The sequence below is a fragment of the Salvelinus fontinalis genome, chromosome 29 (assembly GCF_029448725.1).
Source record: "Salvelinus fontinalis isolate EN_2023a chromosome 29, ASM2944872v1, whole genome shotgun sequence".
Classification (NCBI taxonomy): Eukaryota; Metazoa; Chordata; class Actinopteri; order Salmoniformes; family Salmonidae; genus Salvelinus; species Salvelinus fontinalis.
The window spans coordinates 3979207-3996706 of record NC_074693.1 but is presented as its reverse complement, the minus strand read 5'-3'; the positions used below and the strand labels follow the sequence as shown (position 1 = coordinate 3996706).

At 46.3% G+C, this 17500-nt stretch overlaps 2 protein-coding genes across 3 annotated transcripts in view; both read left to right on the top strand.

The window, feature by feature from the left end:
• The window catches only part of irg1l (immunoresponsive gene 1, like), an 11453-nt gene extending 4550 nt beyond the window's left edge, over positions 1–6903 (top strand). Inside the window, exons 5-6 of the mRNA XM_055887972.1 lie at positions 2240–2445; positions 5737–6903. Of these exons, the coding sequence (XP_055743947.1) occupies positions 2240–2445; positions 5737–6682 (1152 nt within the window). The 3' untranslated portion in view covers positions 6683–6903. The remainder of the gene's footprint in view (positions 1–2239; positions 2446–5736) is intronic.
• Positions 6904–10110: 3207 nt separating this feature from the next.
• LOC129827334 (magnesium transporter protein 1) overlaps positions 10111–17500 on the top strand; it is a 20477-nt gene continuing 13087 nt past the window's right edge. The window contains exons 1-3 of one of the 2 annotated variants that reach the window (XM_055888086.1): positions 10111–10152; positions 11883–12052; positions 16452–16569. In XM_055888086.1, coding sequence (XP_055744061.1) covers positions 10126–10152; positions 11883–12052; positions 16452–16569 — 315 coding nt within the window. In that variant the 5' untranslated portion in view covers positions 10111–10125. Of the gene's footprint in view, positions 10277–11882; positions 12053–16451; positions 16570–17500 lie in introns of both variants that reach the window. The other variant, XM_055888085.1, reaches the window with a different exon arrangement.

Sequence of the window (17500 nt, the reverse complement as noted above, 5' to 3'; positions counted from 1 at the left end):
ATCTGCACAGACACACAGTGAGTTGATATACTAGCATGCCGCGCCCACCTGAGGAGCTGTCATTTTCAGCCATCAATGTCCTGTGTTTGAGGGGTGCAAAACACACTTGTCACTTAAAACCTCTTAAATGTAAAGTCCCCATATTTGGTCAGGTAGAACATTAACCACTTAAAACCTCTTAAATTTAAAGTCGTTATATTCCTGGGTCTCTACAGTCACTACACAGTCACTCTGACAGACCTGCTACAGTTATTATAGTCCTGGGTCTCTACAGTCACGACACAGTCACTCTGACAGACCTGCTACAGTTATTATATTCCTGGGTCTCTACAGTCACTACACAGTCACTCTGACAGACCTGCTACAGTTATTATAGTCCTGGGTCTCTACAGTCACTACACAGTCACTCTGACAGACCTGCTACAGTTATTATATTCCTGGGTCTGTACAGTCACTACACAGACACTCTGACAGACCTGCTACAGTTATTATAGTCCTGGGTCTCTACAGTCACGACACAGTCACTCTGACAGACCTGCTACAGTTATTAAAGTCCTGGGTCTCTACGGTCACTACACAGTCACTCTGACAGACCTGCTACAGTTATTATAGTCCTGGGTCTGTACAGTCACTACACAGTCACTCTGACAGACCTGCTACAGTTATTATAGTCCTGGGTCTCTACAGTCACTACACAGTCACTCTGACAGACCTGCTACAGTTATTATATTCCTGGGTCACTACAGTCACTACACAGTCACTCTGACAGACCTGCTACAGTTATTATAGTCCTGGGTCTCTACAGTCACTACACAGTCACTCTGACAGACCAGCTACAGTTATTATATTCCTGGGTCTCTACAGTCACTACACAGTCACTCTGACAGACCTGCTACAGTTATTATAGTCCTGGGTCTCTACAGTCACTACACAGTCACTCTGACAGACCTGCTACAGTTATTATATTCCTGGGTCTTTGCAGTCACAACACAGTCACTCTGACAGACCTGCTACAGTTATTATAGTCCTGGGTCTCTACAGTCACAACACAGTCACTCTGACAGACCTGCTACAGTTATTTTATTCCTGGGTCTCTACAGTCACTACACAGTCACTCTGACAGACCTGCTACAGTTATTATAGTCCTGGGTCTCTACAGTCACTACACAGTCACTCTGACAGACCTGCTACAGTTATTATATTCCTGGGTCTGTACAGTCACTACAGAGTCACTCTGACAGACCTGCTACAGTTATTATAGTCCTGGGTCTCTACAGTCACGACACAGTCACTCTGACAGACCTGCTACAGTTATTATAGTCCTGGGTCTCTACAGTCACTACACAGTCACTCTGACAGACCTGCTACAGTTATTATAGTCCTGGGTCTGTACAGTCACTACACAGTCACTCTGACAGACCTGCTACAGTTATTATAGTCCTGGGTCTCTACAGTCACTACACAGTCACTCTGACAGACCTGCTACAGTTATTATAGTCCTGGGTCTCTACAGTCACTACACAGTCACTCTGACAGACCTGCTACAGTTATTATATTCCTGGGTCTGTACAGTCACTACACAGTCACTCTGACAGACCTGCTACAGTTATTATAGTCCTGGGTCTCTACAGTCACAACACAGTCACTCTGACAGACCTGCTACAGTTATTATATTCCTGGGTCTCTACAGTCACTACACAGTCACTCTGACAGTTATTACACCAGATCACTCTCTGACTGTTTACTGTCTGGTGTGGTTGACCAGCTGTCTTCCTTGGATTAGTGATGAAACATTTACCATCAACCACTTAGTCTGTTAATAACAGGTGTCTTTATTCTGGGTCTGTTGTCCAGGCTAACTGAGTCTGTTGTCCAGGAACACTGTGTCTGTTGTCCAGGATCACTGAGTCTGTTGTCCAGGATCACTGTGTCTGTTGTCCAGGATCACTGTGTCTGTTGTCCAGGCTAACTGTGTCTGTTGTCCAGGATCACTGTGTCTGTTGTCCAGGCTAACTGTGTCTGTTGTCCAGGTTCACTGTGTCTGTTGTCCAGGCTAACTGTGTCTGTTGTCCAGGATCACTGTGTCTGTTGTCCAGGATCACTGTGTCTGTTGTCCAGGATCACTGTGTCTGTTGTCCAGGATCACTGTGTCTGTTGTCCAGGCTAACTGTGTCTGTTGTCCAGGCTAACTGAGTCTGTTGTCCAGGCTAACTGTGTCTGTTGTGTGTCTGTTCTCCAGGCCCACTCCATGGACTTTGATGACACCTGGCACCCTGCCACTCACCCGTCAGGGGCAGTCCTTCCTGCCCTGCTGGCGGTCAGCGATATGCTGCCCAGTAACAGCAAGCCTAGTGGGCGGGACTTCCTGCTTGCGTTCAATGTGGGTATAGAGGTCCAGGGACGACTGATGAGATTCTCCAACGAGGCTCAAAACATCCCCAAGAGGTAAGAACCCTGACCCCTGACCCCTAAACCTAACCCGGACACTAACCCACAACATCCCCAAGAGGTAAGGACCCTGACCCCTGACCCCTGACCCCTAAACCTAACCCTGATACTAACCCACAACATCCCCAAGAGGTAAGAACCCTGACCCCTGACCCCTAAACCTAACCCTGACACTAACCCACAACATCCCCAAGAGGTAAGAACCCTGACCCCTGACCTCTAACCTAACCCTGACACTAACACACAACATCCCCAAGAGGTAAGAACCCTGACCCCTGACCTCTAACCTAACCCTGACACTAACACACAACATCGCCAAGAGGTAAGAACCCTGACCCCTGACCTCTAACCTAACCCTGACACTAACCCACAACATCCCCAAGAGGTAAGAACCCTGACCCCTGACCTCTAACCTAACCCTGACACTAACACACAACATCCCCAAGAGGTAAGGACCCTGACCCCTGACCTCTAACCTAACCCTGACACTAACACACAACATCCCCAAGAGGTAAGAACCCTGACCCCTGACCTCTAACCTAACCCTGACACTAACCCACAACATCCCCAAGAGTTAAGAACCCTGACCCCTGACCCCTAACCTAAACCTGACACTAACCCACAACATCCCCAAGAGGTAAGGACCCTGACCCCTGACCCCTAAGCCTAACCCTGACACTAACCCACAACATCCCCAAGAGGTAAGGACCCTGACCCCTGACCTCTAACCTAACCCTGACACTAACCCACAACATCCCCAAGAGGTAAGGACCCTGACCCCTGACCTCTAACCTAACCCTGACACTAACCCACAACATCCCCAAGAGGTAAGAACCCTGACCCCTGACCTCTAACCTAACCCTGACACTAACACACAACATCCCCAAGAGGTAAGAACCCTGACCCCTGACCCCTAACCTAAGATCTGGGGAAAATAAGTAGAGGTCTTGGTTAACCTTGGAGTGTACACTTTAGAGACCAGAGTAAGGTAACATCAGCACCTTGGAGTGTACACTTTAGAGACCAGAGTAAGGTAACATCAGAACCTTGGAGTGTACACTTTAGAGACCAGAGTAAGGTAACATCAGAACCTTGGAGTGTACACTTTAGAGACCAGAGTAAGGTAACATCAGAACCTTGGAGTGTACACTTTAGAGACCAGAGTAAGGTAACAATCAGAACCTTGGAGTGTACACTTTAGAGACCAGAGTAAGGTAACATCAGAACCTTGGAGTGTACACTTTAGAGACCAGAGTAAGGTAACATCAGAACCTTGGAGTGTACACTTTAGAGACCAGAGTAAGGTAACATCAGAACCTTGGAGTGTACACTTTAGAGACCAGAGTAAGGTAACATCAGAACCTTGGAGTGTACACTTTAGAGACCAGAGTAAGGTAACATCAGAACCTTGGAGTGTACACTTTAGAGACCAGAGTAAGGTAACATCAGAACCTTGGAGTGTACACTTTAGACACTAGAGTAAGGTAACATCAGAACCTTGGAGTGTACACTTTAGACACCAGAGTAAGGTAACACCAGAACCTTGGAGTGTACACTTTAGAGACCAGAGTAAGTTAACATCAGAACCTTGGAGTGTACACTTTAGAGACCAGAGTAAGGTAACATCAGAACCTTGGAGTGTACACTTTAGAGACCAGAGTAAGGTAACATCAGAACCTTGGAGTGTACACTTTAGAGACCAGAGGAAGGTAACATCAGAGTTTCTCTAAGAACATGGTCACCTCTAAGGCCATATTTGAACTGGATGTGAAGTGGAACTGATTGGGCCTGTTTGTGTGGTTTTCCAGCAGTAGTAGAAGAGGTACACTGGGCCTGTTTGTGTGGTTTTCCAGCAGTAGTAGAAGAGGTACACTGGGCCTGTTTGTGTGGTTTTCCAGCAGTAGTAGAAGAGGTACACTGGGCCTGTTTGAGTGGTTTTCCAGCAGTAGTAGAAGAGGTACACTGGGCCTGCTTGTGTGGTTTTCCAGCAGTAGTAGAAGAGGTACACTGGGCCTGTTTGTGTGGTTTTCCAGCAGTAGTAGAAGAGGTACACTGGGCCTGTTTGTGTGGTTTTCCAGCAGTAGTAGAAGAGGTACACTGGGCCTGTTTGTGTGGTTTTCCAGCAGTACTATAAGAGGTACACTGGGCCTGTTTGTGTGGTTTTCCAGCAGTAGTAGAAGAGGTACAGTGGGCCTGTTTGTGTGGTTTTCCAGCAGTACTAGAAGAGGTACACTGGGCCTGTTTGAGTGGTTTTCCAGCAGTAGTAGAAGAGGTACACTGGGCCTGTTTGTGTGGTTTTCCAGCAGTACTAGAAGAGGTACACTGGGCCTGTTTGTGTGGTTTTCCAGCAGTAGTAGAAGAGGTACACTGGGCCTGTTTGTGTGGTTTTCCAGCAGTAGTAGAAGAGGTACACTGGGCCTGGTTGTGTGGTTTTCCAGCAGTAGTAGAAGAGGTACACTGGGCCTGGTTGTGTGGTTTTCCAGCAGTAGTAGAAGAGGAACACTGGGCCTGGTTGTGTGGTTTTCCAGCAATAGTAGAAGAGGTACACTGGGCCTGTTTGTGTGGTTTTCCAGCAGTAGTAGAAGAGGTACACTGGGCCTGTTTGTGTGGTTTTCCAGCAGTAGTAGAAGAGGTACACTGGGCCTGTTTGTGTGGTTTTCCAGCAGTAGTAGAAGAGGTACACTGGGCCTGTTTGTGTGGTTTTCCAGCAGTAGTAGAAGAGGTACACTGGGCAGAATATCCTCACTGTAGACACCTGTCCTCACTGTAGACAACTGTCCATGTTAACATGTGACCCCCCCCCCCCCTCTCCCTCCAGGTTCCACCCCCCTACTGTTGCACTTCCTTAACATGTGACCCCCCCCCCCCCTCTCCCTCCAGGTTCCACCCCTCTACTGTTGCACTTCCTTAACATGTGACCCCCTCCCCCCTCTCCCTCCAGGTTCCACCCCCCTACTGTTGCACTTCCTTAACATGTGACCCCCTCCCCCCTCTCCCTCCAGGTTCCACCCCCCTACTGTTGCACTTCCTTAACATGTGACCCCCCCCTCTCCCTCCAGGTTCCAACCCCCTACTGTTGCACTTCCTTAACATGTGACCCCCTCCCCCCTCTCCCTCCAGGTTCCACCCCCCTACTGTTGCACTTCCTTAACATGTGACCCCCCCTCTCCCTCCAGGTTCCACCCCCCTACTGTTGCACTTCCTTAACATGTGACCCCCCCTCTCCCTCCAGGTTCCACCCCCCTACTGTTGCACTTCCTTAACATGTGACCCCCCCTCTCCCCCCAGGTTCCACCCCCCTACTGTTGTGGGTACTCTGGGTAGTGCAGCAGCCTGCGCCCGCCTCCTCTCTCTGGAACGCTCCCAGTGTAGCCACGCCCTGGCCATCGCTGCCAGCCTATCAGGAGCCCCCATGGCTAACGCCGCCACCCAGTCCAAACCCCTCCACATCGGCAACGCGGCGCGGCTGGGGCTTGAGGCGGCTCTACTGGCCTCTAGAGGTCTGGAGGCCTCACCCAGGGTCCTGGACGACACCGCCGGGGTCGCAGGGTTCAGCGCCTTCTACGAGGACTACGCCCCACGACCTTTGGCCTCCCCAGAGGAAGAGGGGTTGCAGTTCCTCCTAGAGAACCAGGATATAGGGTTCAAGAGGTTCCCGGCCCACCTGGGGATGCACTGGGTGGCCGACGCTGCTGCCGCCGTACACAAACTGCTGCTGGGGGGGCAGGGGTCAGGGGGGAGGGGTCAGGGGTCATGGGTCGTAGGTCAGGTCCAGGACATCCTGCTCAGGGTTCCCCGCTCCAAGTACATTGATCGTCCGTTCCCGGAGTCGGAGCATGAGGCCAGACACTCCTTCCAGTTCAACGCCTGCTCTGCTCTGCTGGACGGAGAGGTCACCGTGGACTCATTCTCCCAGGAAGCACTGCAGCGCCCAGACCTCTACTCCCTGCTGGGGCGTGTCCACGTTGAGCATCCCCATGACAACCCCGCTAACTTTGACCGCATGTACGGCGAGGTGCAGGTAACGCTGGTGGGCGGGGACGTCCTGAATGGACGCTGTGATACTTTCTATGGTCACTGGCGTAACCCGTTGACCAATGACAGCTTGAGGAAGAAGTTCCGTAGCAACGCTGGGGCGGTCCTCCCCAGAGAGAAGGTGGAGGGTCTGATAGAGGCTGTAGAGGGACTAGACAGACTGGAGGACTGTTCTCCTCTGCTGGAGCAGCTACAGTGACCACACACAGAGCTACAGGGACCACACACAGAGCTACAGGGACCCCACACAGAGCTACAGGGACCACACACAGAGCTACAGGGACCACACACAGAGCTACAGGGACCACACACAGAGCTACAGGGACCACACACAGAGCTACAGGGACCACACACAGAGCTACAGGGACCACACACAGAGCTACAGGGACCCCACACAGAGCTACAGGGACCACACACAGAGCTACAGGGACCACACACAGAGCTACAGGGACCACACAGAGAGCTACAGGGACCACACACAGAGCTACAGGGACCACACACAGAGCTACAGTGACCACACACAGAGCTACAGGGACCACACACAGAGCTACAGGGACCACACAGAGCTACAGGGACCACACACAGAGCTACAGGGACCACACACAGAGCTACAGGGATCACTACAGGGACCACACACAGAGCTACGGGGACCACACACAGAGCTACAGGGACCACACACAGAGCTACAGGGACCACACACAGAGCTACAGGGACCACACACAGAGCTACAGGGACCACATACAGAGCTACAGGGACCACACACAGAGCTACAGGGACCACACACAGAGCTACAGGGACCACACAGAGCTACAGGGACCACACAGAGCTACAGGGACCACACACAGAGCTACAGTGACCACACACAGAGCTACAGGGACCACACACAGAGCTACAGGGACCACACACAGAGCTACAGGGACCACACACAGAGCTACAGGGACCACACACAGAGCTACAGGGACCACACACAGAGCTACAGGGATCACACACAGAGCTACAGTGACCACACACAGAGCTACAGGGACCACACACAGAGCTACAGGGACCACATCACAGAACTCCTGAAATTAATTAAAGACTCAACTCTAAATGAAGTTAAAATGAAGAATCTCTTCCAATGTGAGAGAAGAGACAATTAAAGCATTTAAAGACTCAAAGCTAAATTAAAATGAAGAATCTCTTCCAATGTGAGAGAAGAGACAATTAAAGCATTTAAAGACTCAAAGCTAAATTAAAATGAAGAATCTCTTCCAATGTGAGAGAAGAGACAATTAAAGCATTTAAAGACTCAAAGCTAAATTAAAATGAAGAATCTCTTCCAATGTGAGAGAAGAGACAATTAAAGCATTTAAAGACTCAAAGCTAAATTAAAATGAAGAATCTCTTCCAATGTGAGAGAAGAGACAATTAAAGCATTTAAAGACTCAAAGCTAAATTAAAATGAAGAATCTCTTCCAATGTGAGAGAAGAGACAATTAAAGCATTTAAAGACTCAAAGCTAAATTAAAATGAAGAATCTCTTCCAATGTGAGAGAAGAGACAATTAAAGCATTTAAAGACTCAAAGCTACATTAAAATGAAGAATCTCTTCCAATGTGAGGGAGGAGGGAGAGTCTATAGGTTATAACTTTAGCTGTACATTAGATTATCTTAACAATCAAAGCTAAATGATTAAGTCCAGTATATTTTACTGTATCCATTTCAATGACCCCAATAGGGGTCCCTGTGTTTCCTTGACAACGTATCTCTACAGTCCTGAGTGGATGTTGACAATGACAACAATCCATTTGAAGGATGGACGTGTATAAACATATTAATTTATTATGACGTTTATTTTCTATTTTGTTAAACTGTCTTGTATTCTATCAAACATGTATATTATTGTAATTCTGTACTTGAATCTTCATTAAATAAAAATGATAAACTATTTATAGCCTTGATCTGTTTGGTCCTCCTTATTTACCTCAATGTATCAGAAGCCCTGTTTTCACAACATCAATAATATGGGAATGTTCCCTGACAACAACAACACATAGAACCTATATATATATATTTATATACAATAATAACACATAGATACTATATATATATATATACAATAATAACACATAGATACTATATATATATATATATATATATATATATATATATATACAATAATAACACATAGATACTATATATATATATATACAATAATAACACATAGATACTATATATATATATATATATACAATAATAACACATAGATACTATATATATATATATACAATAATAACACATAGATACTATATATATATATATATATTTATATACAATAATAACACATAGATACTATATATATATATATATACAATAATAACACATAGATACTATATATATATATACAATAATAACACATAGATACTATATATATATATATATATACAATAATAACACATAGATACTATATATATATATATATATACAATATTAACACACAGATACTATATAAATGTATATTTATATACAATAATAAAACATAGATACTATAAATATATATTTATATACAATAATAACACATAGATACTATATATATATACAATAATAAAACATAGATACTATATATATATACAATAATAACACATAGATTGTCCTCTATTTGAGACAGACAAAACACCTGTCCATATTAGAACGTCAAACACCTGACCATATTAGACTGTCCTCTATTTGAATAAAGATGGATCGATTTATGACACAATGACACACCAATGCCAATACCACATTCTGATGTTAATTCATTGACTCTTTTCAAAGTGTAATGGATCTAGAAGAACTGGACATGTGATGTTATAAAACGTGATGACCTGTGTCTTCTCCTTAAACCCTCTTTTGTTTGCTGTTCATTTAACTTGTATCAACTCTTTGTTTTCAACGTTTCAGAGTGAACTATTTGAAACGTTTAAAAACAGTACTCCTATTGAATACACCCCAAATCTGACTTCATACACCCAAGACTCCTTTTCAAAGATGGTGGATAAATAAGATAGTTTACTCAGGCCGTTTACCATTGAAATTAATTGTCAAAGTTCCTCTGTCCGGTGAGCATGCTTTCCCTCACGAGCTCACGGTTCCTTCACTATAGCAGAGAGGAAGAGGAAGAGAGGCCCAACTTGGCGTGAAATCTGTTTCCCTCCAGCAGGTGGCGTCCCCCCGCCCCCACACCTTCCACCAAGCAATGCGTTTTTGTTTGGAGGCTCTAAAAGTGTTTAATTTGGTCAACCAAAAATATGAATGGCTTATTTGCCACGTGAATTTTTTTTGATCGAATAGAAGTTTGTAATGCTTAAGTTTTTATGACTGTACTAATATAAGTAGGACACGTGACATGCCGGCAACTGAGAAAAAACACTTTATATCGAAGTTGTCTCGAGATGGCTATGCATATTCATGTATATGAGGCTAGTAGCATAGCATCTCTCTATTTAATACAGGTGGTTGACGTAAACAACCCTCATCAAATCCTAAAATAAGGATGACAATAAGGAGATGTATAGTGGCCCCGCCACAATCAAAACAAAAATGCGAGTGGGGTATCTCGCTTTCTTTACAGTCTCTGCCCCTATCACGCCATTGGCTCTTGAGGCGGAAAATCGACCAATCGGAATGTTACAGAGAATCCTTCAATCCCCGGTCAGTCGATTGTCGGACAGCGCCTCTGTGAAAGAGGATTAAAATGTATCGAAAAGTTTTGTATTCGTTGTTGTTGACGTTGACTTTCTATGGAATCCCTTCAACCGGACAGAAGAAAAAGGAGGTATTTTATTGTCAGCGCACGGTGTCATAATCATTACACTAGCTAGCAGGCTAACGTTAGCTCATGGGTCTAGGAGAGATAGGTTTAGCTAGCTAGCCATGAACTTTTAGGAAGGAACCGGTTACCTAGCTTGTTTGAATCGTCAAAATGCTTCATATATATATATATATATACACATCTAGCTAATTGTAATAACTAACAAGTCACATATTGCCGTGGCTAAGTTCTACTTGGTCTAGGACTTTGAACTTTCCTGCAGCTATAATCCGCATCATTCCTAAACGTTGTTAGCACTTCCGGGTGAAGAAGGTGCCCTCTTTCGGCGCTAGCTAGGTAGATACACTAGAGACTTGTTCTCTGAGAGGGCGGGCCAGTTGATGGACTGGGCTGGTAAGACCCTGACCTTTAACCCCTCTACTCTCCCCCTCCAGACCCTGCTGTCTGAGTAGGTGGGTTGGTATAACACCTTAACCCCTGACCTGTAACCTCTAACCCCTTTCCCCTCTTCTCTCTCCCTCCAGACCCTGCTGTCTGAGTAGGTGGGCTGGTATAACACCTTAATCCCTGACCTTTAACCTCTTTCCCCTCTTCTCTCTCCCTCCAGACCCTGCTGTCTGAGTAGGTGGGCTGGTATAACACCTTAACCCCTGACCTCTTTCCCCTCTTCTCTCTCCCTCCAGACCCTGCTGTCTGAGTAGGTGGGCTGGTATAACACCTTAACCCCTGACCTCTTTCCCCTCTTCTCTCTCCCTCCAGACCCTGCTGTCTGAGTAGGTGGGCTGGTATAACACCCTAACCCCTGACCTCTTTCCCCTCTTCTCTCTCCCTCCAGACCCTGCTGTCTGAGTAGGTGGGCTGGTATAACACCTTAACCCCTGACCTGTAACCTCTTTCCCCTCTTCTCTCTCCCTCCAGACCCTGCTGTCTGAGTAGGTGGGCTGGTATAACACCTTAACCCCTGACCTGTAACCCCTAACCTCTTTCTTCTCTCTCCCTCCAGACCCTGCTGTCTGAGTAGGTGGGCCGGTATAACACCCTAACCCCTGACCTGTAACCCCTGACCTGTAACCCCTAACCTCTTTCTTCTCTCTCCCTCCAGACCCTGCTGTCTGAGTAGGTGGGCCGGTATAACACCCTAACCCCTGACCTTTAACCTCTTTCCCCTCTTCTCTCTCCCTCCAGACCCTGCTGTCTGAGTAGGTGGGCTGGTATAACACCTTAACCCCTGACCTTTAACCCCTGACCTGTAACCCCTCTTCTCTGGCCCTCCAGACCCTGCTGTCTGAGTAGGTGGGCTGGTATAACACCCTAACCCCTGACCTTTAACCTCTTTCCCCTCTTCTCTCTCCCTCCAGACCCTGCTGTCTGAGTAGGTGGGCTGGTATAACACCTTAACCCCTGACCTGTAACCCCTCTTCTCTCTCCCTCCAGACCCTGCTGTCTGAGTAGGTGGGCTGGTATAACACCCTAACCCCTGACCTGTAACCCCTGACCTCTTTCCCCTCTTCTCTCTCCCTCCAGACCCTGCTGTCTGAGAAGGTGGGCTGGTATAACACCTTAACCCCTGACCTGTAACCTCTAACCTCTTTCTTCTCTCTCCCTCCAGACCCTGCTGTCTGAGAAGGTGGGTCAGCTTATGGACTGGACAGGGAAGAGACCTGTGATCCGTATGAACGGGGAGAAGTTCCGTCGCTTTGTGAAGGCTCCTCCCAGGAACTACTCTGTGGTCATCATGTTCACCGCCCTGCAGCCACAGAGACAGTGTGGCGTCTGCAAGTAACTTATCTACAAATTGTTACACCAGATAATGTGATTTAAACAAAGGTGTTTGGTATCCATTACTGGGAGTTACAGGGTGGGTACAGTTTGGTGTAGTGGAGGGAATTTTCTACAAACCTTGGCGATAGTGTATTTGTCCTCGATTCAAACATGCGAACATGAGTCTCATAAAATGTCTGTGTCTAGTGCAGGGGTTTCATTTGAATTGGGAAAATAAATACTTTTTTTGGCTCCATAAAGTAATCCAACAATGTGTAGGCTGCCATCTTGTCTATTTCAAGTCTTCTCTCATTGATCGAGGCAGGTGGGTGTCCACCCCAAAGTGTCACATGTCATGATACTCACCTGTCTCGATCAATGAGAGAAGACTTGAAATAGACAAGATGGCAGTGTTTGTTTGAATAAATAAAGTCTGCCAGTCAGTAACAGAGACAGTGTGTAGTCTGCCAGTCAGTAACAGAGACAGTGTGTAGTCTGCCAGTCAGTAACAGAGACAGTGTGTAGTCTGCCAGTCAGTAACAGAGACAGTGTGTAGTCTGCCAGTCAGTAACAGAGACAGTGTGTAGTCTGCCAGTCAGTAACAGAGACTGTGTGTAGTCTGCCAGTCAGTAACAGAGACAGTGTGTAGTCTGCCAGTCAGTCACAGAGACAGCGTGGCGTCTGCCAGTCAGTCACAGAGACAGTGTGTAGTCTGCCAGTCAGTAACAGAGACAGTGTGTAGTCTGCCAGTCAGTAACAGAGACAGTGTGTAGTCTGCCAGTCAGTAACAGAGACAGTGTGTAGTCTGCCAGTCAGTAACAGAGACTGTGTGTAGTCTGCCAGTCAGTAACAGAGACAGTGTGTAGTCTGCCAGTCAGTCACAGAGACAGTGTGTAGTCTGCCAGTCAGTAACAGAGACTGTGTGTAGTCTGCCAGTCAGTAACAGAGACAGTGTGTAGTCTGCCAGTCAGTAACAGAGACTGTGTGTAGTCTGCCAGTCAGTAACAGAGACAGTGTGTAGTCTGCCAGTCAGTAACAGAGACTGCGTGTAGTCTGCCAGTCAGTAACAGAGACTGTGTGGAGTCTGCCAGTCAGTAACAGAGACAGCGTGTAGTCTGCCAGTCAGTAACAGAGACAGCGTGTAGTCTGCCAGTCAGTCACAGAGACTGTGTGTAGTCTGCCAGTCAGTAACAGAGACAGCGTGGCGTCTGCCAGTCAGTAACAGAGACAGTGTGTAGTCTGCCAGTCAGTAACAGAGACAGTGTGTAGTCTGCCAGTCAGTAACAGAGACAGTGTGTAGTCTGCCAGTCAGTAACAGAGACTGTGTGTAGTCTGCCAGTCAGTAACAGAGACAGTGTGTAGTCTGCCAGTCAGTAACAGAGACTGCGTGTAGTCTGCCAGTCAGTAACAGAGACTGTGTGGAGTCTGCCAGTCAGTAACAGAGACAGCGTGTAGTCTGCCAGTCAGTAACAGAGACAGCGTGTAGTCTGCCAGTCAGTCACAGAGACTGTGTGTAGTCTGCCAGTCAGTAACAGAGACAGTGTGTAGTCTGCCAGTCAGTAACAGAGACAGTGTGTAGTCTGCCAGTCAGTAACAGAGACAGTGTGTAGTCTGCCAGTCAGTAACAGAGACAGTGTGTAGTCTGCCAGTCAGTCACAGAGACAGCGTGTAGTCTGCCAGTCAGTAACAGAGACAGTGTGTAGTCTGCCAGTCAGTAACAGAGACAGCGTGTAGTCTGCCAGTCAGTAACAGAGACAGTGTGTAGTCTGCCAGTCAGTAACAGAGACAGTGTGTAGTCTGCCAGTCAGTAACAGAGACAGTGTGTAGTCTGCCAGTCAGTAACAGGGACAGTGTGTAGTCTGCCAGTCAGTAACAGAGACAGTGTGTAGTCTGCCAGTCAGTAACAGAGACAGTGTGTAGTCTGCCAGTCAGTCACAGAGACAGTGTGTAGTCTGCCAGTCAGTAACAGAGACTGTGTGTAGTCTGCCAGTCAGTAACAGAGACAGTGTGTAGTCTGCCAGTCAGTAACAGAGACAGTGTGTAGTCTGCCAGTCAGTAACAGAGACTGTGTGTAGTCTGCCAGTCAGTAACAGAGACAGTGTGTAGTCTGCCAGTCAGTAACAGAGACAGTGTGTAGTCTGCCAGTCAGTAACAGAGACTGTGTGTAGTCTGCCAGTCAGTAACAGAGACAGTGTGTAGTCTGCCAGTCAGTAACAGAGACAGCGTGGCGTCTGCCAGTCAGTAACAGAGACTGTGTGTAGTCTGCCAGTCAGTAACAGAGACAGTGTGTAGTCTGCCAGTCAGTAACAGAGACTGCGTGTAGTCTGCCAGTCAGTAACAGAGACTGTGTGGAGTCTGCCAGTCAGTAACAGAGACAGCGTGTAGTCTGCCAGTCAGTAACAGAGACAGCGTGTAGTCTGCCAGTCAGTCACAGAGACTGTGTGTAGTCTGCCAGTCAGTAACAGAGACAGCGTGGCGTCTGCCAGTCAGTAACAGAGACAGTGTGTAGTCTGCCAGTCAGTAACAGAGACAGCGTGTAGTCTGCCAGTCAGTAACAGAGACAGTGTGTAGTCTGCCAGTCAGTAACAGAGACTGTGTGTAGTCTGCCAGTCAGTAACAGAGACAGTGTGTAGTCTGCCAGTCAGTAACAGAGACAGTGTGTAGTCTGCCAGTCAGTAACAGAGACAGTGTGTAGTCTGCCAGTCAGTAACAGAGACTGTGTGTAGTCTGCCAGTCAGTAACAGAGACAGTGTGTAGTCTGCCAGTCAGTAACAGAGACAGCGTGGCGTCTGCCAGTCAGTAACAGGGACAGTGTGTAGTCTGCCAGTCAGTAACAGAGACTGTGTGGCGTCTGCCAGTCAGTAACAGAGACAGTGTGTAGTCTGCCAGTCAGTAACAGAGACAGTGTGTAGTCTGCCAGTCAGTCACAGAGACTGTGTGTAGTCTGCCAGTCAGTCACAGAGACTGTGTGGAGTCTGCCAGTCAGTAACAGAGACAGTGTGTAGTCTGCCAGTCAGTAACAGAGACTGTGTGTAGTCTGCCAGTCAGTAACAGAGACAGTGTGTAGTCTGCCAGTCAGTAACAGAGACAGTGTGTAGTCTGCCAGTCAGTAACAGAGACTGTGTGTAGTCTGCCAGTCAGTCACAGAGACAGTGTGTAGTCTGCCAGTCAGTAACAGAGACAGTGTGTAGTCTGCCAGTCAGTAACAGAGACAGTGTGTAGTCTGCCAGTCAGTAACAGAGACTGTGTGTAGTCTGCCAGTCAGTAACAGAGACTGTGTGTAGTCTGCCAGTCAGTAACAGAGACAGCGTGTAGTCTGCCAGTCAGTAACAGAGACAGCGTGTAGTCTGCCAGTCAGTAACAGAGACAGCGTGGCGTCTGCCAGTCAGTAACAGAGACTGTGTGTAGTCTGCCAGTCAGTAACAGAGACAGTGTGTAGTCTGCCAGTCAGTAACAGAGACTGTGTGTAGTCTGCCAGTCAGTAACAGAGACAGTGTGTAGTCTGCCAGTCAGTAACAGAGACAGTGTGTAGTCTGCCAGTCAGTAACAGAGACAGTGTGTAGTCTGCCAGTCAGTAACAGAGACAGTGTGTAGTCTGCCAGTCAGTAACAGAGACTGTGTGTAGTCTGCCAGTCAGTAACAGAGACAGTGTGTAGTCTGCCAGTCAGTAACAGAGACAGTGTGTAGTCTGCCAGTCAGTAACAGAGACAGTGTGTAGTCTGCCAGTCAGTAACAGAGACAGTGTGTAGTCTGCCAGTCAGTAACAGAGACTGTGTGTAGTCTGCCAGTCAGTAACAGAGACTGTGTGTAGTCTGCCAGTCAGTAACAGAGACAGTGTGTAGTCTGCCAGTCAGTAACAGAGACAGTGTGTAGTCTGCCAGTCAGTAACAGAGACAGCGTGGCGTCTGCCAGTCAGTAACAGAGACTGTGTGTAGTCTGCCAGTCAGTAACAGAGACAGCGTGGCGTCTGCCAGTCAGTAACAGAGACAGCGTGGCGTCTGCCAGTCAGTAACAGAGACAGTGTGTAGTCTGCCAGTCAGTAACAGAGACTGTGTGTAGTCTGCCAGTCAGTAACAGAGACAGCGTGTAGTCTGCCAGTCAGTCACAGAGACAGCGTGGCGTCTGCCAGTCAGTCACAGAGACAGTGTGTAGTCTGCCAGTCAGTAACAGAGACAGTGTGTAGTCTGCCAGTCAGTAACAGAGACAGTGTGTAGTCTGCCAGTCAGTAACAGAGACAGTGTGTAGTCTGCCATTAAGGGTCACATGTTAGTTTAACACATGGATGGGGTAAATACATGTCATAATATGCCTTTGTGGTACGCCAGACTTTTGTGACTAGTCCATTAGTTCCATTGTTCTGGACACACTAAATCAAGCGTATCTCAACTATTGACATCCTGTGTGTGTCCCTCTCCAGACAGGCTGACGAGGAGTTCCAGATCCTAGCTAATTCCTGGCGTTACTCCAGTGCCTTCACCAACAAGGTCTTCTTCGCTACGGTCGACTTTGACGAAGGATCTGACGTCTTCCAGATGGTATAACCCTTCTGTCTCTTTTCGTTTACTTTCCCCTCTTCTCATCGTTTAACCAGCCTGATCTCCACAGCACACATTCTTTACGTGTTATTTAGAACCTTTAAGCTGTCCATTAGACGGTTGGCATCGTTTAACCAGCCTGATCTCCACAGCACACATTCTTTACGTGAAACTACACTGTAGTACTACTTATATATGTAGTGTATATGAATGTAGTAGTACTGTATATATGTAGTATATATGAATATAGTAGTACTGTATATATGTAGTGTATATGAATATAGTAGTACTGTATATATGTAGTGTATATGAATATAGTAGTACTGTATATATGTAGTATATATGAATATAGTAGTACTGTATATATGTAGTGTATATGAATATAGTAGTACTGTATATATGTAGTATATATGAATATAGTAGTACTGTATATATGTAGTGTATATGAATATAGTAGTACTGTATATATGTAGTATATATGAATATAGTAGTACTGTATAATGAATGTAGTAGTAGTGTATATGTAGTGTATATGAATATAGTAGTAGTTATATATGTAGTGTATATGAATATAGTAGTACTTATATATGTAGTGTATATGAATATAGTAGTACTTATATATGTAGTATATATGAATATAGTAGTACTTATATATGTAGTGTTTATGAATATAGTAGTACTTATATATGTAGTGTATATGAATATAGTAGTACTTATATATGTAGTGTATATGAATATAGTAGTACTTATATATGTAGTGTATATGAATGTAGTAGTACTTATATATGTAGTGTATATGAATATAGTAGTACTTATATATGTAGTGTATATGAATATAGTAGTACTTATATATGTAGTGTATATGAATGTAGTAGTAGTTATATATGTAGTGTTTATGAATATAGTACTACTTATATATGTAGTGTATATG